At 49.1% G+C, this 26951-nt stretch overlaps 1 protein-coding gene across 2 annotated transcripts in view; it reads left to right on the forward strand.

Moving 5' to 3' along the window:
• p2rx2 (purinergic receptor P2X, ligand-gated ion channel, 2) overlaps nt 1-26951 on the forward strand; it is a 167924-nt gene that overhangs the window by 67881 nt on the left and 73092 nt on the right. For both annotated transcript variants that reach the window (XM_072487117.1, XM_072487197.1), the window contains exon 7: nt 16929-17070. In XM_072487117.1, coding sequence (XP_072343218.1) covers nt 16929-17070 — 142 coding nt within the window. The remainder of the gene's footprint in view (nt 1-16928; nt 17071-26951) is intronic.

A 26951-nucleotide genomic window follows, 5' to 3' on the forward strand; every position in this document is an offset into this window, starting at 1 on the left:
CTTTTCGCATTTTGTCAGGGAATATTAACTGCAATGTTTTTTGTCAAATCTAACAGTCTGCTTTTAGTCTCTGTCCGTATGGTACTGCGTGTGACCGTCTCCACCCCCAAAAACTTCAGAGCCTCTGAAAGAGCCATTGTCCATAACACACTCCCCACTTAAACTAGAGTACCACACCTGAAAAGCAAACACAATATGCTCACCCCTCACTGTCTTTAAGTTCACAAAGACAATCCAACCGATCGACTTTTATCCCGGATGAGCCCCCAATTTGTTATGGGCCAGGGTTTAGAGAACCCCAAAGTGTATCATGGAGTTCACCTGACCCACAACTTTTAATAGATTGTGGTATGGGGAGCACACGGCCCACTCTACAGGTGTGGTACAGCAGAAATGGAAAAACATTTTTTAAAGCAAAACAATGTTTATTCTATGAACTCAAGTTAATCTTTTTAAAACATACAGTGAACACCTTAGCAATCATTAGTTCAAATACACACCCGAAAGACTACAACACTAAGTAATCCTTTAAACTTTCCTTTTAACATCCATAAAACTTAAAAACATAACCTTGAACAGAAGCACATCAGGTTAAAGTCACTACTGAGAGCAGTTATTAATTTAAAATCACCAAAGGATCGATTTACAGTTTTTAGATTACAGAGAGCGAGACTAATACTACTTCTGGCTGTGACTGCAGCTATCCAGCTCTGAAAACGAAACTAAAACACACCCTCCAGCAAACAGCCTAAAACTAAAGTAAAAAGCTGACAGACAGCCCAGCGCCACCCACTTTGACCTCACTGATAAACCCCATTTCTTAAAGGTACATTTCTAAAATACCCATTTCTTAAAGGTATTCTCACGTGACACCAAGAACTACCATTAAAATCTGTGCAGCATTTAATGTATGAAGAATTCTTCTTGGATTAGTAAACTAGTTGGCTTGCAATAGCAATCACAGACCCTCCCATCTAAACTGTAATACTATACAATATTCATCTGATTAAAGTGTTGCATTAAAAAAAAAATATTTCATGGGATGTGGGGAAGTATTTGTTGCTCCTAATTCTAAATTCCACTGCGAGAGAAACATTGTTCCAGTATCTACTCAATCAATCCCCCTCTGAAAATTAAATAGTTTAATAAGATTACACCTTATTCTTCCAAACTCCAATGACTATCAATCCAACCTGTTCACCTCTTAACACAACCCGTAATCTCAGGAATCAGCCTAGTGACCCTTCTCTGAACTGTTTCTAATGTAAGTACATTCTTCTTCCGGGAAAGAGACCAAAACTGTATGCCAGGTTTGGTTTCACAAATGACCTGCACAGCTGTAGTAAGACTTGCCTACTTTTATACCCCGTGCCCCCTTGTAATAAAGCCCAATATTCCATTTATCTTCCTAACTACCTGCTGTACTTGCATGCCAAATGTTTATGATTTAGGTACATTGATACCAAATTCTTATGTACTGCAGAATTCTGCAATCTCTCTGCATTTAAATAATAGTCCGATTTGAATCTTCAGTCCCATTAATTTTCCTAATACGATAATCTCCAGTGATCGTGATTGTTTTAAATTAGGTTTGGTCTCTTGATTTTCTACTATTCTTGGGATGCTTTGTGTCTTCTATTATGAACAGATACAAAATACTTGTTCAAAACGTCCACCATTTCAATGTTTCCCATTATTAATTTGCCAGTTATTCACCCTCTAAGGGACCTACACTCACTTTCGCTACTCACTGTTGTAATATGCCTTTAAGGGGCGGCAGCATGACATCACCAGAAGGATAGTGCATCATGTAATCTGTTCTTAGTTTCACTTTTGATTTTGAGCAGAGCACACACACAGCTCTGCCGTTGCTGTTTTCAAGTTTTCTATCAATGTATATCTGTTTTAATGTGCCTGGTCTTAATAAATGAACCCACAACGTATTTACTAAATTCTTTATGAGTGATTGCGCCTTTATATCATTATAAAAGCATTTTAAATATATATATTTGTGGAAGCTTTCAATGTCTGAGTTTATATTTCTTGCTAGTTTTCTCAGACTCCAATTTTTCCCTTTTTTTGATTTTTGTTTTTAAGTTATCCATTGCTGTTCCAAAATGTTCCCAATCTTTTTGGCTGCCATAAGTCTTTGCAGCATTGTACATTTTTACTTTCAATCTGATACCATCCTCAACATCCTTATTTAGTCATGGGTGGTTTATCCTTCTCATCGTGTCTTTCTTTCTCAATGGAATATATTTTTGTTGAGAGTTATGAAATAGTCCCTTAAATGTCTGCCACTACTTCTCTACTGTCTTACCTTTTCATCCTTTTTTAAAGTTTGAGATACTGGTTTCAGACCTAAGTTTATCAGTGAAATGTTATTTTGTTATGATCATTCCTACCGAGCCAACCCTTTATTATGAGATCACTCATTGCACATTACCAGCTCTAAAATAACCTGTTCCCTGATTAGTTCCAGAACATATTGTTCGAAGAAACTATTCCGAATGAATTTATCCTTCAGCAAGGTAGCCTCAACTGCTTCACTGGGCAGAAAATTCCACCCTATTTATCCTTTCCGCTAGAACACTGGTCCCAGATCGGTTCAGGTGAAGACTGTCCCAACAATACTGATTCTTCCTGCTCCGATACTGATGCCAATGCCCCATGAAATGGAGCCCTCCTTTCCCACACCACTCCTTTAGCCATGTGTTTACTTCCCTCATTTTCTCATCCCTACGCCAATTTGCACATGGCTCGGGTAGCAATCCAGAGATTATGACCCTTGAGGATCTGTTCTATAATTTAATTCCTAGAGCCTGATAATCCCCCAACAGGTCCTCTTTCCTGGTCTTACCTATGTTGTTTGTCCCAACGTGGATCACGACGACTGGATGCTCCCCCTTCCACTCCAGTATCCTTTCAAGCCAGTCCACCACCCTGGCACCGGGCAGGCTATATACCATGCGGGACTCTCAATCCTGCTTACAAAGGATGCTATCAATCCCACGAATTATAGAATCCCTTACAATTACCACTTCTCTTTTTGCTCCCCCCCGCTTGAATGGCCTCCTGTACTACAGTGCAGTGGTCGGCTAGCTCATTCTCCCTCCAGCCCTTTTCCTCATCCATATTGGGACAAAGTACCTCATACCTGTTGGACAAGATTAAGAGTTGAGGCTCCTTCATTCCTGCATTCAGGATCGTTCTACCTGCCTCACTTACAGTCTGCACACCCTGCTGTCCCCGACCACTGACCGACTTTAAGGTACTTAATCTACGGGGTGTGACTGCCTCCTGAAACAAAGTGTACAGGTAACTCTCCACCACCAGATGTGCCACAGTTTCAGAAGCTCAGATTCCAGCTCATCAATTCTGAGCTGAAATTCCTCGAACAACCAACACTTGCTGCAGATGTGGTCACTGCAGCTCACAATGGGATCTGCCAGCTTCCACATCATACAGCCACAGCACATCAGCGACCCAGCCATTTCTACCTTGTTAATTAATTTATTAATTAGTTTTGCAGTGTTCTCCTTCATCCCGAAAACTAACCTCCACACCCTTCCGATCCAGACCGTGTGAACTCCAGGGAGAGGTGGAAAAAACAGAGTTAAAAACCCAGGGCCAATATGGGAAACAATTCTGGGAAAATTCCTCACCGACCCCTTGTGGCGATCAAAATACGTCGAGGAGATCACTGTGGCCGGGATGATATTTAAAATGAACTCCAGCCTCTCTCCCCACTATTCAAAATGAACTCTCTCCCTGTGCTTTGTGAAATGAACTCTCTCCCCGTGCTTTTTGAAATGGAAATCATTTGAAATTATTTCTTGATTTATACCCGGTCCTACTGTAGGGCGCTGGCCTATGAACCACCAGTCGCTTATTTCTTTTGCTATTTCTTATTTCTACCAAAACTTATTCAACATTTTGATCCTTCAAACGAAGATCATTTCTTACTATTGTACTTATCCCATCCTTTAATTAACATTAACATTAATCTCACCTCCTATTCCTTTCTTGCTGTCCATCTGATATGTTGAGTAGCCTTGAATATTCAGTCCCCACTTTTCAACCATTTCTCTACAATAGCCATCAAATCATACTCCTTTATTTCAATTCATGCTATCAACTCCTCCATCTTGTTACAGATGCTGTATGCATTCAGATAGAGAGTTTTAAAAACCGTCTTTTTACTCTGACCTTATTCGAGATGGGATTAATCACATGGACAAATGTGGGTTGATTAGGCATGGATTTCTAATGGGGAAATCATGGGCGGATTCTCCACTCCCGCGCCGGTTGGGAGAATTGCCAGGGCCGCCAAAATTTCCCGGGACGCCGGTCCGACACCATCCCGCGATTCTCCCAAGCGGTGGAAACGGCCCCGGCGAGTTCCGCAGGCCGCAGGCCAGAGAATCGCCGAAGACACCCAAAATGGCGATTCTCCGGCACCCCCGCTATTCTCAGGCCCAGATGGGCCGAGCGGCCAGGCCAAAACGGCGGGTTCCCCGTCGTGAGCCGTTGTGAGCGGTGCGTGAACGCTGGTGGGGCGGCCTGCGGGGGGGGCGAGGGGGGATCCTGCACCGGGGGGTACCTCAAATCTGGGGTGGCCCATGATCGGTGCCCACCGATCGTCGGGCCGTCCTCTCTGACGGAGGACCTCCTTCCTTCCGCGGCCCCGCAAGATCCATCAGACATCTTCTTGCGGGGTGGACTCAGAGAGGACGGGAACCACGCATGTGCGGATGATGCCCGTTATGCGGTGTCGGCCGCGTCATCTATGCCGGGCCGCCTTTACGCAGGCAACAAGGCCTGGTGCGTGTAGATGACGCGGCCCCGATCCTGGCCCATTGTCAGGGCCTGAATCGGTCGGGATCGGTGCCGTTTCACGCCATCGTGAACCTCGACGGCGTTCACGATGGCGCGGACACTTCAGCGCGGGAGTGGAGAATCCCGCCCCATGTTTTTGAGGTAACAGAAAGGATCGATGAAGGTAATGCTGTTGATGTGGTCTACTTGTGGACTTTCAGAGAGCATTTAATACAGTGCCACACAATAGATTTGTGAGAAACGTTATAGCTCATGGAATAAAAGAGACAGTAACAATGTCAATACAACATTGTCTGAATAATACGAAGCAGAGGGTAATAGCCGATGGATATTTTTTGTGCGGAAGTAAAGTTTGTAGTGTTGTTCTCCCGGGATGGATATTGGGACTCTTGATTTCCGGATTATTTTAACATGATTCTTACAGTGCAGAAGGAGGCCATTTGACGCATCGAGTCTGCACTGAAAAAGCACTCTCCCGCCCTATCTCCGTAACCCCACCTAACTTGCACATCCCGTGGCCAATCCACCAAATTGCAAATCTTTGGACTGTGGGAGGAAACCGGAGCACCCGGAGGAAACCCACAATAGACACGGGGAGAAAGTGCAAACTCCACACAGACAGTCACCCAAGGCCGGAATTGAACCCAGGTCCCGCCGCTGTGAGGCTGCAGTTCTAACCACTGTGCCACCGTGCCACCCAACTGATCTAGATCTTGGTGTGCAGGGGACAGTTTCAAACTTTGCGGGATGATACAAAATTTGGATTTACTGTAAACCGTAAAGAGGACAGTGTAGAATTTCAAAAGGACATAAACAAGTTGGTGGAGTGGACAGTTAAGTGTGAGATGATACAATTTGGTAGGAAGAGCATAAGAGAGGCAATATAAAATAAGGGGTAAAATTCTTGAAGAGGATGTAGGAGCAGAGTAGCGGGTTTACTTGTGAATAAACTATTGAGGATCACAGGTCAGGTGGAGAAAGCAGTTAATAAAGCATACAGTTTCCTGGGCTTTATTAATAGGGACATAGAGTACAAGAGCAAGGAGGTTATGCTGAACGTATGCTCCTCGCATCTCCGGCTGCCGATACGGGGCCCTGCACTGCCAGCCGCGGATCCGCGCATGCGCACGGCGGCTGACTACAGCACCGGCCCCGCGCGATATGGTGGACCCACACAGCGGGCTGAGGCCCCCCCCCCCCCCACAGATCGCGCGGGCCCGCCGATCGGTGACCCCCGATCGCAGGCCTGGCCGTCGTGGAGGCCCTCCCCGGTGATGGACCCCCCTTCCCTCCACCAGGACGGCCACCGCAGCCGCATCTCCGAGCTCCCGCCGGGTGTAACCATACGTGAACCACGCCGGCGGGAACTCAGCCGGTCGTCCACAGAGAATCTCCGCGGTGGCCTCTTTCAACAGCCCCCGACCGGCGCCGCGTCGACCGCATGCGCGATTGGTGCCGATTCTCCGGTCGCGGGTCCGACGCCCCATTCTCCGCCTCCGCGCCGAGCGCAATTGCTGCACGGAGGTTCGCAGAAGCCCAGCCAAGGTTCTTCAAATTGCAGATGCTTACTGAAGGTATGGTTACCGTGGATCAGATATTTGTCCACCAGATCGCATATGTTCCAGCTGCAACACTACCTGCCCGGCCATCTTTATTATGCTTAATTTAATTGAAAAGATTTCAAATTTAGGAAAACTACTCCTCTGAAGCCTGTAGCTTTACTATGTGGTTTAACTCATTAAAGTCATGAATTTAATGCAATATTTCTATCTTGCCAGTACTGGCTTAAACTAGTGCCTGCTAGTGGGATAAAATCTTAAAACTCAGGGAAGTCATGGTGGCGCAGTGGTTAGCACTGCTGCCTCACAGCGCTGACAACCCACATTCGATCCCAGACCTAGTTCACTGTCCATGTAGAGTTAGCACATTGTACCCATGTCTGCGTGGGTCTCACCCCCACAAATCAAAGATGTGCAGGGTAGGTGAATTGGCCACACTAAATTGCCCTTAAATTGGAAAGAAAAAGAACTGGGCACTTAAATTGTTTTTTTAAATCTTAAAACTCACCAAACTATCACATACCTACTCACATCAGTAAAGCTTTGAACATTCACCTGCTCTGGAGGCTGCAAAAAATATACAAAAAGCAGCAAATCCTTCCCTTTCTGCATTGAATTCCCACTTGCACCAAATTCTCAAGTTACCACTCATACCTTGTCAATCTCAGGCCCGTGTTCCCATATTAATGTTATGGAGGAATATGCTGCGGGATTCTCCGTTGGTGGGATCCACCGCTTTGCCATCAGCACACCCATACCTACAGGTATCACCACGGAGTGGGATGGCCACCATGGGAAACTTTATTGGCCGGCTGCTGGAACGGTGGAATCCCGCTGCCGGCGGGCGTGCGCCACACTGGAAAACGGGCCTGCTGGGATGGAGAATCCCACCCCCATAATTTATTTGATTTTCTTTCCCTTTTGCTTAAACCTTTGTTTTGGATGTTCATCTTTTCAGTTAGAGGAAAAAATAAAAGAACATAGAACATACAGTGCAGAAGGAAGCCATTCAGCCCATCGAATCTGCACCGACCCATTTAAGCCCTCACTTCCACCCTATCCCCGTAACCCAATAACCCCTCCTACCCTTTTTGGTCACTAAGGGTAATTTATCATGGCTAATCCACCTAACTTGCATGTCTTTGGACGGTGGGAGGAAACCGGAGCACCCGGAGGAAACCCACGCAGACACGGGGAGAACGTGCAGACTCTGCACAGACAGTGACCCAGCGGGGAATCGAACCTGGGACCCTGGCGCTGTGAAGCCACAGTGCTATCCACTTGTGCTACCGTGCTGCCCTTAAGTAAAAGTAATATAGCTTGCAGAAAGTATTGTTGTGTTTTATGGGGGAAAGATAGGTTTAAGAAATTTGCAAAGTACCATTGAAAAGGCGTGGCAACGTGACACAAACTATTATGTGGCAAGAGGTGTGACATCCTTCATTTTGAAAGACCCATCTCAGCACCACACACCAGTGCAACAACCTGCTTTTATGTATTCCATTTGATGTAGAAAAACATAACGGATTATTTCATAGAAAAAGAATACAAACCAAAATGCTCTAGAGGCCAAAGTCACAGAAATGCAGAGTGTGGCCTCGATTCTGCCATCTCAGAAAATCCTGGAAATGGCCAAAATGTCTAAATCCTGCCCCTGAACCTGGCATTTCCCAGTTTCACAGGGCGGGACTGGAGTCATGCTGGGCTTCACGCATATACGAATGATGGTGGCAGCTGGCCATTTAATCACCTGCTACCTCCACTGAAGTAGGATTTTTAAGACCGGGTTGTAGAATTCGGAATGTACAGATTAGAACAGGCAAGAGCATGTCTGAACTTGGTGGATTCTCATGGATCGCCAAGGTGCTGCTTTGGAGAGGTAAGATACCCCTTTGGATAGGGTTCTGGACACCTCTGGGAGAGATAAGGCACCCTTTGGGATTGTGAAAAGTGAACACGATTATGCACTTTTTGCCGACAAATACATTGGAACTGTCAAGCTGCCCGGGAGATGTCCAGGAAATGTCCAGCTGTCAAACCTGTTCAGGAAGTGGCAAAGCTGTCAAGGAACTTTCCAAGGATACTAAGTTGGCATGGGTGTAAGAGATGATGAGGTAAAGTGGAGGGTAACAAAATTAGCAAAAAAAGGGGTGGGGAAAGGTGAGGGATGAGGTCTGGAGGGGTGTTTTTTGTTTTATAATTATTTAAACAAGTGCCAGAGCACAGAGTCTTGCGCCCAGCCCGCCTCCATGCTTAGCGGCCTGCGGATTCACTCTGAAATTCCTGTTTCAGCCCACCTCCTCTGACTAAAAGTCTCATCTGCTGGGTGCCATTTTTAAAGGTTGGGTTTGCCAGGTGAGAAATCACTCGACTCTGTGCTTGTGTCACGTGTACCGAGGTACAGTGAAAAGTATTTTTCTGCGAGCAGCTCAACAGGTCATTAATATATGGGAAGAAAAGGGAATAAAGGAAAATACATAATAGGGCAACACAAGGTACATAATGTAACTACATAAGCACCGGCATTGGATGAAACATACAGGGCTGTAGTGTTAATGCGGTCAGTCCATAAGAGGGTCATTTCCCCAGGCAGCAGGAGGTGTAGATGGAGTCAATGGATGGGAGGCAGGTTCGTGTGATGGACTGGGCTGTGTTCACGACTCTCTGAAGTTTCTTTGCGGTCCTGGGCCGAGCAGTTGCCATACCAGGCTGTGATGCAGTCCGATAGGATGCTTTCTATCGTGCATCTGTAAAAGTTGGTAAGAGTTAATGTGGACATGCCGAATTTCCTTAGTTTCCTGAGGAAGTATAGGCGCTGTTGTGCTTTATTGGTGGTAGCATCGACGTGGGTGGACCAGAACAGATTTTTGGAGATGTGCACCCCAAGGAATTTGAAACTGATAACCATCTCCACCTCGGCCCCGTTGATGCTGACAGGGGTGTGTACAGTAAGCAAACTTGTAGACGGAGTTGGAACCAAATTTTGCCAGTCGTGTGTGTACAGGGAGTAGAGTAGGGGGCTAAGTACGCAGCGTTGTGGGGCCCCGCTATTGAGGACTATTGTGAAGGAGGTGTTGTTGTTCATTCTTACTGATTGTGGTCTGTGGGTCAGAAAGTCGAGGATCCAGTACAGAGTGGGGAGCCAAGTCCGGTTCTGGACTATTTCCCAGAATTCTTGTTTCCCTTTGGCTTTTTGGGGTGTCTGTAGCCAACTCCCAGTAGTGTCACTGCTCCTTTTTTAGTTTTAAGCTCAACCCATAATGCCTTGTTTGTTGACCCGTTTAGTATATCAACCCTTCTCACAACTGGAATTGCTTCTTTAACCATCATTGCCACTCACCCTGCTTTTTTCTATCTCCCACTCTATCCCGCCTGAAAACTCTGGGCTGAATTTTTCAGCCACTCCCGCCGCAAGATCGCCATGGACGGAACGGAGACTATGTATGGGTCAATTTACCTCGGGCGGTAATTTCCGGTTGCTGGACAGGCCCAATTGAAATATCCCGCCTCTGATCCAGGGATATTGAGCTGCCAATTTTGCTCCTCCTTTAGTCAGATTTCCGTTATAGCTGTGACATCCTGCTGACATGCGCCTCCTTGTGCCCTTAACTCACCAACCTTGTTTGTAATACTCCTTGTATTGGAGTATAAACAGTTCAACCCCATCATTTTCCCTTGCTGGACACTTTTTGACCCTTACTTCTCCTATCACTATATCTTCTACATCACTAGCTAATGCTCTACCTCCATTTTCCTGATCCGAATTTGACCTATCTGATTCTACTCCTGGAATCCCATCTCCCCGCTACAGTAGTTTAAATACTCCCCCAACAGACAGCAAAAGCCCCCAGAAGGACATTGGTCCCAGCTCTGCATGGGTGCAATCTGTCCGGTTTGTACAGGTCCCACCTCTCCAGAACCGATCCCAGTGCCTCAAGAATCTGAATTTCCCCAGCCACGCATTCATCTGATCTATCTTCTTATTCCTGCTCTCTAGCTCGTGGAACAGGGAGTAACCCTGAGATGATTACATTTGAGGTCCTGCATTTTAGTTTATCTCCCAACTTCCTGTATTCGGCTTGCAGGTCCTCATCCCTTAGTTTACCTGTGTCATTGGACAAATGTGTACTACAACCACTGGCTGTTCACCCTCCCCCCCCCAGAATGTCCTGCAACCACTCCGTGACATCCCAGACCCTGGCGCCAGGGAGGCAACATACCATCCTCAATTCACATTTGCAGCCACAGAAGCGTCTATCTGAGTTGCTAACTACTGAATCTCTTATCACTATAGCACTCGTTTTCTCCCACCCGTCTGAGCAGCAGATCCACCCACGGTGTTGTGAATTTGACTGCTGCTTCTTTCCAATGGGAGCACCCCCCACCCCACCCCCTCCACCTCCACCAGTATCCAAAGCAGTGCATCTGTTTGAGACAGTAGAACAGTAAAAGGCTCAGGAAGGTCATGCAGGAGCCCCCTGTGACGGGGGATTCCTGCATGACCTTCCTGAGCCTTTTACTGTTCTACTGTTCCTGATGGTTTACCCAATCCCTTTCTGCCTATGCAATTGTCGTCTGCTAAGGTGTGACCACCTCACTAAACGTGCTATCCACGACTTCCTCACCATCATGGATGCTCCACAGAGAGTCCTCCCGCAGCTCCAACTCTGAAATTCGTTATCTAGAATCATAGAATTTGCAGTGCAGAAGGAGGCCGTTGGGTCCATTGGGTCTGCTCTGGCCCTTGAAAAGAGCACCCCACTTAAGCCCACACTTCCAGCTATCTCCGTAACCCAGTAACCCCACCCAACCTTTTTGGATACCGAGGGAAATTTAGCATAACCAATCCACCTAAGCTGCACATCTTTGGACTGTGGGAGGAAACCGGAACCCCCTGAGGAAACCCACGCAGACATGGGGAGAATATGCAGACTCTGCACAGACAGTGACCCAAGCCGGGAATTGAACCTAGGACCCTGGTGCTGTGAAGCTAACCATTCAAAAGAGAGAGAGGAGCTGGGTGTTTTAGAAGAGCACTGTGCCAACTATGCTACCGTGCTGCATTTGTAAACATTTTCTGCACGCATGGTCACCAGCGACACTGGAAGCATCCATTATTTCCCACGTTGTGCAGGTGGAGCATATCGCGGGTCTGAGGTCGCCTACCATGATGTCCCTCTTGATTAAGCTAGTTAATCTCTGGAAAAAAAATTACATTATCTAGGGTCCTTATTTATATTAGCTAAAAATCTTGTTTCATACTTAACATTTTTTAAATAATTGTATGGTACTATTCTATACTCCCTTTATTTGTTTAGTCCCTAAGCAAAGAATCAGATTAATGATTGAAAATACTCACCTGGACTTACTCATCCATCAGCTGCTCTGGTTGCTCCATGCCTCTTTCCGAACCGGCATTTGTATTTATCCTTCTCCTCTCTCACTCTTTGGAAACTCCCGATTTCTCTCGCTCTTTTGGAACTCCTGGCACCTCTCGCTCTTTTGAAACTCCTGGCACCTCTAATGCTCTTCTAAAACACCCAGCTCCTCTCGCTCTTTTGAAACTCCTGGCACATCACGCTCTTTCAAAGATACGAGGCAAAATTCTCCCCCAACGGCGCGATGTCCGCCGACTGGCGCCAAAAACGGCGCCAATCAGACGGGTATCGCGCCGGCCCAAAGGTGCGGAATGCTCCGCATCTTTGGGGGCAGAGCCCCAACATTGAGGGGCTAGGCCGACGCCGGAGGGATTTCCGCCCCGCCAGCTGGCGCGGAAATGCGGCGCATGCGCGGGAGCGTCAGCGGCCACCGACAGTTTCCCGCGCATGCGCAGTGGGGAGAGTCTCTTCCGCCTCCGCCATGGTGGAGGCCGTGGCGGAGGCGGAAGGGAAAGAGTGCCCCCACGGCACAGGCCCGCCCGCGGATCGGTGGGCCCCGATCGCGGGCCAGGCCACCGTGGGGGCACCCCCCGGGGTCTGATCGCCCCGCGCTCCCCCCCCCCCAGGACCCCGGAGCCCACCCACGCCGCCTGGTCCCGCCGGTAAATACCAGCTTTGATTTACGCCGGCGGGACAGGCAATTTCTGGGCGGGACTGCCGGAGAATTGAGCGGGGGGTCCCGCCAATCGGCGCGGCCCGATTCCCGCCCCCGCCCAATCTCCGGTACCGGAGACTTCGGTGGGGGCGGGGGCGGGATTCACGGCGGCCAACGGCCATTCTCCGACCTGGCGGGGGGTCGGAGAATGACGCCCCTGGTTCCTAGATCAAGAGAGCTTTAGAAATTTGTGTCTGTCTCATCTATAATTTTTTAAGCTATTGGTTTTAATACTCTGTGGTGGAAACCATCATTCTGGAGATTTGTCCATCTCAAGTCCCACTTTTTTCTCCATTGCTATTTATTACTTATATTAAACCATTACATTTCCTCACTTGTCTTATTTTTGTTACCTTGGTCCATTGTTATTTTGTCCTCTTCTTCCAGTGTGGAAAGAGATATGAAGTATCAATTTCACAAGATTATAATTTCCTTATTGTCCATTGCGTCTCATCTGCATTTGTCCTTGCCATTCTCTCTGTATTTACATGCACACTTCAGTCAAGGGCTGCTGTGGCAGGGGGATGCCTGTTTGGAGAAGATTCAAATTGGGTTGCTGGTAAGATAGGCATGCATTTGGAGGTGGCATCATGTTTAAGGATTTAAGAGGAAGGGGTGATTGGAGACAGGGTGATAATCTGTTTAAAGACAAAGGTGTCAAAGTTTGTTTTTTTAAGAAGTGAAGTTAATGAAGGTGAATTTGAAAAGGACGGTCTCTTTAGGACACAGTGCCATTTAAACATTAATTTAGGATGGGGGCTTTAGGATGGGGGCCAAGAAGAGAAGCTAAATGATTGGCAATATTAGGCAGCCTTTCCTAAACTGGGTTCTATGGAATGCTGAGGCTCTGTGGGACTCAGCCAGAGGCTCAGTGATAGGTCTGACCATTTTAAATTTGAAATAAAGCTGTCTTTCCACATTGTCTCATCGAAAGCGGTTTTCACACTGAGTTGCCTACTGATAGACGCGTTCGTCAACCTATCAGCAGCCAGTACACTGAGAAGCTGGCCTGTTTGGACAAGCTGGAAATAGAGGCAAAGTCAGGGTAAGAGTGGGCAGGGGAGTGAGGTAGCCATGGGGTAGCAGGGAGACTGATTCAGATGTTGGGGCTGAGGAATGGAAATGGGGGCCAAGGAATGGGGGAGGGGGAGGCGGGAATGTGGGTGAGAGAGGGAGGCGGGAATGTGGGTGAGAGAGGGGGAGGCGGGAGTGTGGGTGAGAGAGGGAGGCGGGAGTGTGGGTGAGAGAGGGAGGCGGGAGTGTGGGTGAGAGAGGGAGGCGGGAGTGTGGGTGAGAGAGGGAGGCGGGAGTGTGGGTGAGAGAGGGAGGCGGGAATGTGGGTGAGAGAGGGAGGTGGGAGTGTGGGTGAGAGAGGGAGGCGGGAGTGTGGGTGAGAGAGGGAGGCGGGAATGTGGGTGAGATAGGGAGGCGGGAGTGTGGGTGAGAGGGGGAGGCGGGAGTGTGGGTGAGAGAGGGAGGCGGGAGAGTGGGTGAGAGAGGGAGGCGGGAATGTGGGTGAGAGGGGGAGGCGGGAGTGAGGGTGAGAGAGGGAGGCGGGAGTGAGGGTGAGAGAGGGAGGCGGGAGTGTGGGTGAGAGGGGGAGGCGGGAGAGTGGGTGAGAGGGGGAGGCGGGAGAGTGGGTGAGAGAGGGAGGCGGGAGAGTGGGTGAGAGAGGGAGGCGGGAGTGTGGGTGAGAGAGGGAGGCGGGAGAGTGGGTGAGAGAGGGAGGCGGGAGTGTGGGTGAGAGGGGGAGGCGGGAGAGTGGGTGAGAGGGAGAGGCAGGAGTGTGAGCGAGAGGGAGAGGCAGGAGTGTGAGCGAGTGGCGGGAGTGTGAGTGAGAGGGAGAGGCAGGAGTGTGAGCGAGTGGCGGGAGTGTGAGAGGGAGAGGTGGGAGTGTGGGTGAGAGAGGGAGGCGGGAGTGTGGGTGAGAGAGGGAGGCGGGAGTGTGGGTGAGAGAGGGAGGCGGGAGTGTGGGTGAGAGAGGGAGGCTGAGTGTGGGTGAGAGAGGGAGGCGGGAGTGTGGGTGAGAGAGGGAGGCGGGAGTGTGGGTGAGAGAGGGAGGCGGGAGTGTGGGTGAGAGGGGGAGGCGGGAGTGTGGGTGAGAGGGGGAGGCGGGAGTGTGGGTGAGAGAGGGAGGCGGGAGTGTGGGTGAGAGGGGGAGGCGGGAGTGTGGGTGAGAGAGGGAGAGGCGGGAGTGTGGGTGAGAGAGGGAGGCTGAGTGTGGGTGAGAGAGGGAGGCGGGAGTGTGGGTGAGAGAGGGAGGCGGGAGTGTGGGTGAGAGAGGGAGGCGGGAGTGTGGGTGAGAGGGGGAGGCGGGAGTGTGGGTGAGAGGGGGAGGCGGGAGTGTGGGTGAGAGAGGGAGAGGCGGGAGTGTGGGTGAGAGAGGGGGAGGCGGGAGTGTGGGTGAGAGAGGGAGGTGGGAGAGTGGGTGAGAGAGGGAGGCGGGAGTGTGGGTGAGAGAGGGAGGCGGGAGAGTGGGTGAGAGAGGGAGGCGGGAGTGTGGGTGAGAGAGGGAGGCGGGAGTGTGGGTGAGAGGGGGAGGCGGGAGTGTGGGTGAGAGAGGGAGGCGGGAGTGTGGGTGAGAGAGGGAGGCGGGAGAGTGGGTGAGAGATGGAGGCGGGAGTGTGAGTGAGAGAGGGAGGCGGGAGTGTGGGTGAGAGAGGGAGGCGGGAGTGTGGGTGAGAGAGGGAGGCGGGAGTGTGGGTGAGAGGGGGAGGCGGGAGAGTGGGTGAGAGAGGGAGGCGGGAGTGTGGGTGAGAGAGGGAGGCGGGAGTGTGGGTGAGAGAGGGAGGCGGGAGTGAGGGTGAGAGAGGGAGGCGGGAGAGTGGGTGAGAGGGAGAGGCAGGAGTGTGAGCGAGAGGGAGAGGCAGGAGTGTGAGCGAGTGGCGGGAGTGTGAGAGGGAGAGGTGGGAGTGTGAGCGAGAGGGAGAGGCGGGAGTGTGAGTGAGAGGGAGAGGCGGGAGTGTGAGCGAGTGGCGGGAGTGTGAGAGGGAGAGGTGGGAGTGTGAGCGAGAGGGAGAGGCGGGAGTGTGAGTGAGAGGGAGAGGCGGGAGTGTGAGCGAGAGGGAGAGGCGGGAGTGTGAGCGAGAGAGAGGCTCGAGTGTGGGTGAGCGGTGGGAGTGTAGGTGCGTGAGGGAGACGTGAGAGTGTGTGAGTCAGAGAGAGGGGTAGGAATGTGGGTAAGTGAAAGAGAGAGGTGTGAATATGTGAGCGAAAGAGAGGCGTGAGTATGGGCGTGTGGGCAAGAGAGAGGCGTGAGTGTGGGCGTGTGAGCGAGAAAGGCGTGATTGTGGATGCGTGAGTGATAGAGAGGTGGGAGTGTGTGCGAGTCCGAGACATAGGAGAATGGGTCAGTGAAAGAAAGAGTACATGATGGGAGTGTGAGTGTGTACGAGTGGTGGGTGTGTGTGTGTTGAGAGGGAGAGGTGGGAGTGTGTGAGAGAGAGAGTGAGTGAGTCTGATATGAGAATCCAGCTCTCCAGCAACACCAGTTCTCCCATTAAAAATAACAAGGTAAGACTTAAGTATTTGTTGACTCAGAGAACTTTTAAATTATAATAAATGTATATATATAAGAAATAGAAAATACATCAATAAATAGGTTTTTGTATGTTTGAACCTATTGCACAAAAACAATAAGTTTTTTGCGATTTGACTCTGCAATGCAACAAGAATGGTTTCTTAGGGATTCGATCGGTACTTTTGGGAAATCTAAAAGGTTCCACTGCTGGAAATGTTGGGAAACCCTGGTATAAGGGATACAGGAAGATGTATCTCCCTGATCATGATAATGCAGTGTGTCCCTCCCTCGGTCGTTATTCCTTCAGGATTTGGAAATAAAGGTGGAAAGTTTTGAAATGAAATCACCTCCTGTATGAGCAGGTTGACATTGGAGTTTTCAATGGCTTATATGTTTAATGTCCTATGCTATAAATAGAGGGGACATTGGACAGGATTCTCTGGTCTGCCAGGCGCATGTTTCTCGGTCGCGCGCCCTTCGCTGGTGGTGTGATTCTATCTTCCCACCCATTGTCAATGGGATTTCCCATTGTAACCACCCCATTCAGCCACGAACCCCGCTGACAGGGCTATGCTGACAACGGGAAAATTGAATCACTAGGACCATTGTTGTACAACTGGAGTTAAGAAATTGGATTGTGTTTAACAACTTATTTATCAATAATTTAAAAACATTTAAAAATTTTAATTTAACTACATGTAAAAAAAAACACAGGAATTCTGACTTTTATCAAAATAAAGACAAATGTTTGGTTATATTTTGCATATCTTATTTAGATGGTACTAATTTTAAGAAAGCATGCTCTATTTTGATTTAAGACTTTAATTATTTTTAACTTACCATCAGGATTGTTGACTTTAACTAATTCTGATTTTGTTACTATTTATTCTTTACCATTTCTGACCTCTTGTTCCTAGAGGAAACATTCTGAAAAATAGAGACCCCAATTATTTGAGAAGCTGCACTTTCGATGAAGAGACCAACCTCTATTGTCCCATTTTTCCGTTGAGCTTAATCATTGAGAAAGCAGGAGAGACATTTGACAACCTCAGTCTAACGGTACAGCAATTTATGTTCCTATTATGCGACAAAATCTAGATATCAAGATTGTAGTTTGTCTCTGTAACCTCACACTCATTGGGCCAGTTTTGTTTCTGGGCGCTGGGAGGCAGGCGCCATATTGGGAGCGGGGGAGGCCCCTGTGGTACCGCCGCCACAAAGGTTTCCTCGCAGCTGCCCACTGAACGGAGGTGACAATCTTTTAACATAATTAACAGCCCCGTTTGAAGAAGAAACATTCCAAAGTTGGCAGCGCGTTGCGAGAGGCTGGAGTCACCGTGGCTCAAAAGAGGGGCAGGAGTACCGCCCCTCCGGCCCAACATGTCATCGGGGAGGAACTGCACGCTTGGTCCCTCAGGATGCTAATTTTAAAACTTACCTCACCAAGGCCTCCCCATCTGCCGCCTGCTTCAGCAGCGCCCACCTCTTCTGGGGCTGCCCAGGCTTCAGAGCTGCCGCTCCTCTGGTTTGGTCGCGAGCCCACCCCAGGCCTGGCTGCTGTCAATTAGGAGGGAGGGGGAGGGGCGGAATAGCTGAGCTGCCCTCATAGTCGGCAAGTGAGGGCTTGGACCCCATTCCGGGGTCTCAAAGCCTATGGCCATTGACACTGAAATGCATCACAACAGGTTAGAACTGGGCCTGTCCTATATATCAGGCCTTTATGTGTTTGAAAAAAGGTTTGCATTTATGTTCGCCTTACTGAGTTTCTTAGAAACAGTACAAAAATCTGACATGATGAGCTAATAGCTTAATTTGAGGTAAGTAAAGTCTCCACAGTCCCAGATTACCATAGGCCACTTTCCGCTTTGAGGGGGACTTAACCTGAGGATCACCACACCTGAGACGAGGGGCAATGTTGAAAAGGTGGGGCCTTCATGAATAACCTGCGCCGGTACTAGAATTGAAACCGTGTTGTTGGCTTCGACTCTGAATCACAATCTTTGCATCCAGCCAACTGAGCTAAACAACAGTCATCTTACATTCAGCAAGATTCCACAGACAGCAATGATCAGTTAAGTGCTTGGCCAATCAGCACAGAAATAGGCCATCCCACACAACTGGTCCATGTGGTGTTCATGCTCTGTAATGTCTCCTTTATCAACATATTCTATTCTTTCCTCCCTCCGGTGCTTATCTTATTTCCCTTTAAATGCATCTATGCTAGATGCCTCAAATATTCCTTGCAGTAGGCAGTTTAACCACTCTCTGGGTAAAGTATCCCCTGAATTATTTGGTCACACTCTCACCTCTGAGTCACAAGATGGTGTGTGGTACCCTCAATAACGACGCTTAGAGTATAAACGGTAAAGAAGGCTTTAATAAACTAAGAACTAGACTGGTGCCGAGACGTGTGCTAACAGCTACTCCGCCCACAAGGCGGCCCCTTATATACGGCTCCCAGATGGGCGGGGCCGGAGGCGGAGTTCCCCAGGGTTCCAAGCCCGGTCTTAAAGGGGACAGCACCTTACATGATGACAAGGGTACAGTGTTACAGTAACCGTTCATCACATGGTGGGTTAACTTTCACAGCAGAGACTGACACTCCAGTCCAGCACTGAGGGAGTGCTGCACTGTCAGAGATACTGGGCAGGGTTCTCCGGCCTCCCAGCTGCATATTTATCGGCCATTCTCTGCTCTTGCCGCTGTCAATGGGAATTCACATTGAAGCCAACCTCCACCATCGGGAAACCCGCGGGCAGCAGAGCAGAGAATCCTGCTGCCAAGAAACAGCCAGATAATTCCGGCCACTGTCTTTTATATTAAATGCTAAACTGAGGCCTAAATTCAGATGGATGTAAAAGATCCTATGGCACTATTTTAAACATGATGTGGAGATGCTGGTGTTGGACTGGGATGAGAACAGGAACAATTATGTTCCCTCTCTCTCTCTCTCTCTCCTCTTGGTGTAAACAGAGGAAGGAGCAGATTGCTCTCAGCTCTGATTTTGTCCAATGTGAAGTCTGACAACACCAGGTTAAATTCCAACAGGTTTGTTTCAAATCACTAGCTTTCGGAGCACTGCTCCTTCCTCAGGTGTGGAGATGCCGGCGTTGGACTGGGGTGAGCACAGTACGAAGTCTTATAACACCAGGTTAAAGTCCAACAGGTTTGTTTCGATGTCACTAGCTTTCGGAGCGCTGCTCCTTCCTCAGGTGAATGAAGAGGTCTGTTCCAGAAACACATATATAGACAAATTCCAGGAGGAAGGAGCAGCGCTCCTAAAAGCTAGTGATATCGAAACAAACCTGTTGGACTTTAACCTGGTGTTGTAAGACTTCGTACTGTGCCCTTCCTCAGGTGAATGAGGAGGTATGTTCCAGAAACATATATATAGACAAAGTCAAAGATGCAAGATGATACTTTGAATGCGAGCATTTGCAGGTAATTAAGTGTTTACAGATGCAGAGAGACAGGTAACCCCAGGTTAAAGAGCTGTGAATTGTCTCAAGCCAGGCAGTTGGTAGGATTTTGCAAGCCCAGGCCAGATGGTGGGGGGTGAATGTAATGCAACATGAATCCCAGGTCCCGGTTGAGGCCGCACTCATGTGTGCGGAACTTGGCTATAAATTTCTGCTCGGCGATTCTGCGTTGTTGCGCGTCCTGAAGGCCTCCTTGGAGAACGCTTACCCGGAGATCAGAGGCTGAATGCCCTTGACTGCTGAAGTGTTCCCCGACTGGAAGGGAACATTCCTGCCTGGCGATTATCGCGCGATGTCCGTTCATCCGTCGTCACAGCGTCTGCATGGTCTCACCAATGTACCACATTTCGGGACATCCTTTCCTGCAGCGTATGAGGTAGACAACATTGGCTGAGTCGCACGAGTATGTACCGCGTACCTGGTGGGTGGTTCTCACGTGTAATGGTGGTACCCATGTCGATGATCTGGCACATCTTGCAGAGATTGCCATGGTAAGGTTGTGTGGTGTCGTGGTCGCTGTTCTGAAGGCAGGGTAGTTTGCTGCAAACAATGGTTTGAGGTTGCGCAGTTGTTTGAAGGCAAGTAATGGGGATGACCTTGGCAAGATGTTCGTCTTCATCGATGACGTGTTGAAGGCTGCGAAGAAGATGTCGTAGTTTCTCCGCTCCGGGGAAGTACTGGATGACGAAGGGTACTCTGTCGGTTGTGTCCCGTGTTTGTCTTCTGAGGAGGTCGGTGCGATTGTTTGCTGTGGCACGTTGGAACTGTTGATTGATGAATTGGGTGCCATATCCCGTCCATACGAGAGCATCTTTCAGCGTCTGTAGATGTCTGTACTCTCCTCCTCGTCTGAGCAGATCCTGTATACGGAGGGCTTGTCCATAGGGGATGGCTTCTTTAATGTGTTTAGGGTGGAAGCCGGAGAAGTGGAGCATCGTGAGGTTATCTGTGGGCTTGCGGTAAAACAAAGTGCTGAGATGACCGTCCTTGATGGAGATGCGTGTGTCATCCGATTGCATTCTTGGACACACTCATCTCCATCAAGGATGGTCACCTCAGCACTTGGCTTTACTGCAAGCCCATGGATAACCTCACGATGCTCCACTTCTCCAGCATGGCCAATCCACCTACCCTGCACATCTTTGGTTGTGGGGGTGAGACCCATGCAGACACGGGGAGTATGTGCAAACTCCACGGAGATAGAGAACTTAGTGGCATAATTCATTAACAACAATCTCACCCTCAATGTCAGCCAAACTAAGGAGCTGGTCATCGACTTCAGGAAGCCCCTGTCTGTATCAATGGTGCCAAGGTGGAGATGGTTGACAGCTTCAAATTCCGAGGTGTAAACATCACCAACAATCTGTCCTGGTCCACCCATATCGATGCTGCGACCAAGAAAGCACAACTGCACCTATACTTGCTGAGGAAATTAAAGAAATTTGGCATGTCCACAATGACTCTTACCAATTTTTACAGATGTACCATAGAAAGCATCCTACCTGGCTGCATCACAGCCTGGTATGGCAACTGCTCAGCCCAAGACCGTAAGAAACTTCAGAGTCGTGAACAGAGCCCAGCCCATCACGTAAACCCACCTCCCATCTATTGACTCTGTCTACACCTCCCGCTGCCTTGGGAAAGCGGGCAGCATAATCTAAAACCCCTCCGATCTGGGTTATTCTCTCTTCCAACCTCTTCCATTGGGCAGAAGATACAAAAGTTTGAGAATACACACCAATAGGTTCAAACTCAGCTTCTTCCCCGCTGTTACTAGTCTTCTGAATGGTCCTCTTATGGACTGAGCTGATCTTTCTATTGTTATGGGCCAGGGTTTAGAGAACCCCAAAGTGTATCATGGAGTTCACCTGACCCACAACTTTTAATAGATTGTGATATGGGGAGCACACGGCCCGCTCTACAGGTGTGGTACAGCAGAAATGGGAAAGCATTTCTTAAAGCAAAACAATGTTTATTCTATGAACTCAAGTTAACCTTTTTAAAACATACAGTGAACATCTTAGCAACCATTAATTCAAATACAACCCCCAAAGAATACAACACTAAGTAATCCTTAATAACTTCCCAAACAACATCCAGAAGACAAAAGAAACACCGTTTAACAGAAGCACATCAGGTTTACATTCACTACTGAAAACATTTATAATTCTGAATTCACCAAATGATCAAGCGATAATCTTTTCATGGCAGAGAGAACAGCAGTCCACCTGCTTTGTCTGGCTTCAGCTCCAACATTGAAAACGAAACTAAAACACACCCTGCAGCAAACAGCCTAAAATGAAAGTAAAAAGCTGACAGACAGCCCAGCTCCACCCACACTCTGACATCACTGATAAACTCCCATTTCTTAAAGGTACATTTCTTAAACACCCATTTCTTAAAGGTACTCTCACATGACACTATGCATCTTCTGTACAGTTCTAGCACCACATTCAGTATGCATCACCCAATGTCTATGTATTTATATTGTGCACTGATCATATGTTCCATGTTTTCATGTATGGAGAGATCTGCCTGGACTGTACGGCAAACAATACTTTTCACTGTACCTTGGTGCACGTGACAAATCTAAATCTAGAATATAAAGCTAGTCTCTGCAATGATAATCATGAAACTACTGGATTGTTCTGAAACCCATCTGGTTCATTAATGTCCATGAGGGAAAGAAATCTCCAATCCTTACCTGATCTGGCCTAATTGTGACTCCAGACCCACAGTGATGTGGTTGACACTTAACCGCCTCCTGAAATTGCCGAGTGGTGTTTCAAACCACCACTGAAAAGTCAAATAAGAATAAAACCAGCATGACCTAGGCACCAGAAACAACATATGCACACCTTTCCTAGTCACCACTTTGAAGTTTTTCCTCATTAGCATTTGGGAATGTAAGGCAAATTTGGGAGAGCTGTCCCGCAGGCTGGTCAAACAACAGAGTAATACTCTGCAACAGCAACTTCCAAACGTGTGACCTTGGACCTAGAAGCACAAGGGCAGCAGACACATGGGAACATCCACCACCTAAATGTTTCCCTCCCAAGTCGTACACCATCCTGACTTATATTGCCATTCCTTCACTGTCACCGAGTCAAAATTCTGGAACTCCTTCGCTAAAGGCTGTGGGCGTACTTACACCACATGGGCATCGGTGGTTCCAGAAGGCAACGCCCCCTTTTCACGGGCAATTAGGGTGGGTGTTTAATGGGTGTAACTCAGCGTGGGCCACAAATTAACTGCTAGTTTAAACTGCTACTTCCCACCTCCTGACCATGTCTGCTTTTTGCTTTCCTCAGTGGATCATTTCTCAAATTTGGCTTGCAAATTCCTCCAGTTAATTCTCAGTTTCTGTGCCTCTTTTGAAGTAACTTTGATGAGCTGACACTTCAACCCACCCCCCTCCACTCCACTACCCCCACCCCCTCTCCCCGCCCACTGCTGCAGTTTCTTGCTGTGTCTGGAACTGGTGTACTGGTTCTACTTGTTTTTCAGCTTCAGCGATAGTCTGGTTCCTTGCCAGAGCTTCACTCTCCTGGGCTGAAGTACATTTTTCTGCTGCTTCTGGATTGGACACCATTGGATGGTGTTGTCCAATTTCGCCATCATCTTTACCCCGTGATCGATTCTGCATGCCTGGATATTCATTCTCAGGGAAATACCTCCATTAGTCCAATACTCTATCCTTCCATTAGCTTCTGGACTCTCTCACCTGCCAGACGCTATCTCCAAATTTGGGCAACAGTCTGACTGTTGCCTCCGCCCACCACGTCAACTTTATCCCATCCTAGGATCCTCTGGCTTTAACTATAGACTCTCTATTCTCGCCTCTTTATTCCTTGTTTATGACCAGTATATATGTGTCCTAATGATTACTATATATCAACCGTGTGTCACTCCAGTTTTCTCTCTGTCCACTTGCTTACGTGTTTTGGCTGCCACTCTGGACACAAGCCCATCATTCCTATCTTTATTTATTTTGCCGCTTTTCTTTACCTTTCCGAGGTTCCTCTCTCCTGTTGTCAAACCTTATTTCAGTTCTCCATTGTGAGGTGTTCTGACCTCTCAAATCCTCCACAGCCTTAAGGACTCCTCAATCCTCCTACTTTCCTGCCTCTGTCCCAGGTTTGACTCCCTTACAAAGGCCTATAATCTTGGGATTCCCTGAAGAGCCCATCATGGTGCTTATCATCTTCGTGAGCAGCAACCCAAACTGTCTCTTCCCAACCTCTCACTGATCTTGTCGTCCATTGTGCCAACTGAGTACATTCACTTGTGAACAAGGCATTAGCTATCCATGAAACGACTCTGGATGGTTGCAAAGAAAGCATGGCCTTTGACAGGAACCTTGCTGAGGGATGATTACATCTTCCCCCTGAACGCAGTACCCTGCCACTGATACCATTCGCTCCATGCCTTGCCCAGACCATTGAGTTGTGGCCCTTATCACCAAATCACAACTTGGTCTGACCCCTTACCCCTTTTCCACTTTCTCCTCCTCTGAGTATCTCACTGCACGTTTAAAATCCTCATTCTCTACCACCAACATTTTCTCACTAATATATCTTCACTGATTTCCTCCCTCAGCCTTGACTCCACGTCATGTCTCATTATTGGTGAACTCAACCACCATCTCAATGCATTAAGTTTTTTTCTTCTCTCACGTTCACTGTCTTCCTATCCTCTCAATTTCTCTCCAAAAACGTCCGAATAAGATTCACAGCCACCCATTGACCTTGTCATCTCACGTGACCTTGCTTAGTCCCATTGTGTCAATAACAGATAAGGCCACCTCTTAGCATTTATTTCTGTTGCTCTCCATTCACAGCCCAGTTTGCCTCCCAACCCTACTTCCTTCTACATCTGCCCCTTTCTCATAATTCACTAACAACTGCAGTTACAAAATCTCAAAATCCCCTCATCTTTGAATCCTTAAGTCCAAGAGAAACATATTGATTTAGCCACTCATGGTCAGATCAGGCCGGTCCACATGAAACACTCTCAGATTTTCCTCTCACTTACAAAACTGTTCACTATTCCAGGATTATCCTGGAATACACAGGAAATCTCTGGCTGCTTTACCACAAATTATCACCATAAACCCTCGCCTTGTCTCCTCCATCCTCACCCCAAGTTCTTGGAGCTCATGGACCTCTTTGACAGTACGATTGAAACGGTTTGATCAGTTCCTTGACCAATCCACCCTTCTTCCCCTAAGTAATCATCTAAACTTCCTCCAAGGTTTCCCCGACCTAATTCTGAACTCATGGTTTCTCTCGTTTCTTTCCCATCTCTTCTCATGGCCTCTCTGAGCTCATCTTATTTATGAGATATGTTTCTTGTTCTCTCAACCCTATTCCCCAACCTCGACTCACTGTCCCTCCCCAGCCTCGACTCGCTGTCCCTCCCCAACCTCGACTCGCTGTCCCTCCCCAACCTCGACTCGCTGTCCCTCCCCAACCTCGACTCGCTGTCCCTCCCCAACCTCGACTCGCTGTCCCTCCCCAGCCTCGACTCGCTGTCCCTCCCCAACCACGACTCGCTGTCCCTCCCCAGCCTCGACTCGCTGTCCCTCCCCAACCACGACTCGCTGTCCCTCCCCAACCTCGACTCGCTGTCCCTCCCAGCCTCGACTCGCTGTCCCTCCCCAACCACGACTCGCTGTCCCTCCCCAACCTCGACTCGCTGTCCCTCCCCAGCCTCGACTCGCTGTCCCTCCCCAGCCTCGACTCGCTGCCCCTCCCCAGCCTCGACTCGCTGTCCCTCCCCAGCCTCGACTCGCTGTCCCTCCCCAGCCTCGACTCGCTGTCCCTCCCCAACCTCGACTCGCTGTCCCTCCCCAACCTAGACTCGCTGCCCCTCCCCAGCCTCGACTCGCTGTCCCTCCCCAGCCTCGACTCGCTGCCCCTCCCAGCCTCGACTCGCTGCCCCTCCCCAGCCTCGACTCGCTGTCCCTCCACAGCCTCGACTCGCTGTCCCTCCCCAGCCTCGACTCGTGTCCCTCCCCAGCCTCGACTCGCTGCCCCTCCCTAGCCTCGACTCGTGTCCCTCCCCAGCCTCGACTCGCTGCCCCTCCCAGCCTCGACTCGCTGTCCCTCCCCAGCCTCGACTCGCTGTCCCTCCCCAGCCTCGACTCGCTGTCCCTCCCCAGCCTCGACCCGCTGTCCCTCCCCAGCCTCGACTCGCTGTCCCTCCACAGCCTCGACTCACTGTCCCTCCCCAACCTCGACTCGCTGTCCCTCCCCAGCCTCGACCCGCTGTCCCTCCCCAGCCTCGACTCGCTGTCCCTCCCCAGCCTCGACTCGCTGTCCCTCCACAGCCTCGACTCGCTGCCCCTCCCCAGCCTCGACTCGCTGTCCCTCCCCAGCCTCGACTCGCTGTCCCTCCCCAGCCTCGACTCGCTGTCCCTCCCCAGCCTCGACTCGCTGTCCCTCCACAGCCTTCTGTGGCAAAGAGTTCCACAGATTCACCACCCTCGGGCTAAAGAAATTCCTCCTCATCTCAGTTTTGGTCGCTTCAGTCGGAGGCTGTGCCCTCGGGTTCTAGTTTTTCCACCTAGTGGAATCATTCTCTCCACATCCACTCGATCTAGGCCTCTCAATATCACCTCCAACAATGCTGTCCCGCCCCCAGCCTCGCTTCCACTGTCTCGCCCCTAGCCTCACCTCGCCATCACGCCCCAGCCTCGCTGTCCCGTCCCCAGCCTCACTGTCCTGCCGTCCCATCCCCAGTCTCGTGTCCCGCCATCAAACTCAATATCTTAGCCAGTAATCCAAATCTTCAAAATTTTTATTTTTATTTTATTGAAAAAATTTAGAATACCCAATTATTTTTTTCCAATTAAGGGGCAATTTAGTGTGGCCAAGCCACCTACCCTGCACATCTTTGGGTTGTGAGGGTGAAACCCACACAGACACAGGGAGAATGTGGAAACTGTACAGACAGTGATCCGGGGCCAGGATCCAACCCTGGTCCTCAGTGCCGCAGGCAGCAGTGCTAACTACTGTGCCACCATGCTGCCCGTCTAACCTTCAAAATTGATGGAGTTTGACTCAAAGTGTTCACAACCTCGCTGTCATATTTGATCCTGAGATGAGCTTCTGATGACATACCTACGCTGTCACTAAGAGCATTTATTTCCACCTTTGTGACATTGCCAGCTCTATCCATGTCCCAGCTCATCTGTTGCTGAACCCTTTATCCTATGCCTTGCCTTGTGATATCTATTCTCACATTCTACTCTTCTTAAACATGAAATAATCCAAAATTTGCCGCACCAAGCTCTGTTCATCCATCATCCTTGCACTCACTGACCTGCACTATTCCTGCATCATCCTTGCACTCACTGATCTGTACTAGTGTCCAGTCAACCAACAGCTCAATGGAAAAATTCTCATTCTTGTTTTCAAATCCCACTATGGCCTAATCTTTTTCTATCTCTGTAATCTC

Source organism: Scyliorhinus torazame, chromosome 1 (assembly GCF_047496885.1).
Source record: "Scyliorhinus torazame isolate Kashiwa2021f chromosome 1, sScyTor2.1, whole genome shotgun sequence".
Taxonomy (NCBI): Eukaryota; Metazoa; Chordata; class Chondrichthyes; order Carcharhiniformes; family Scyliorhinidae; genus Scyliorhinus; species Scyliorhinus torazame.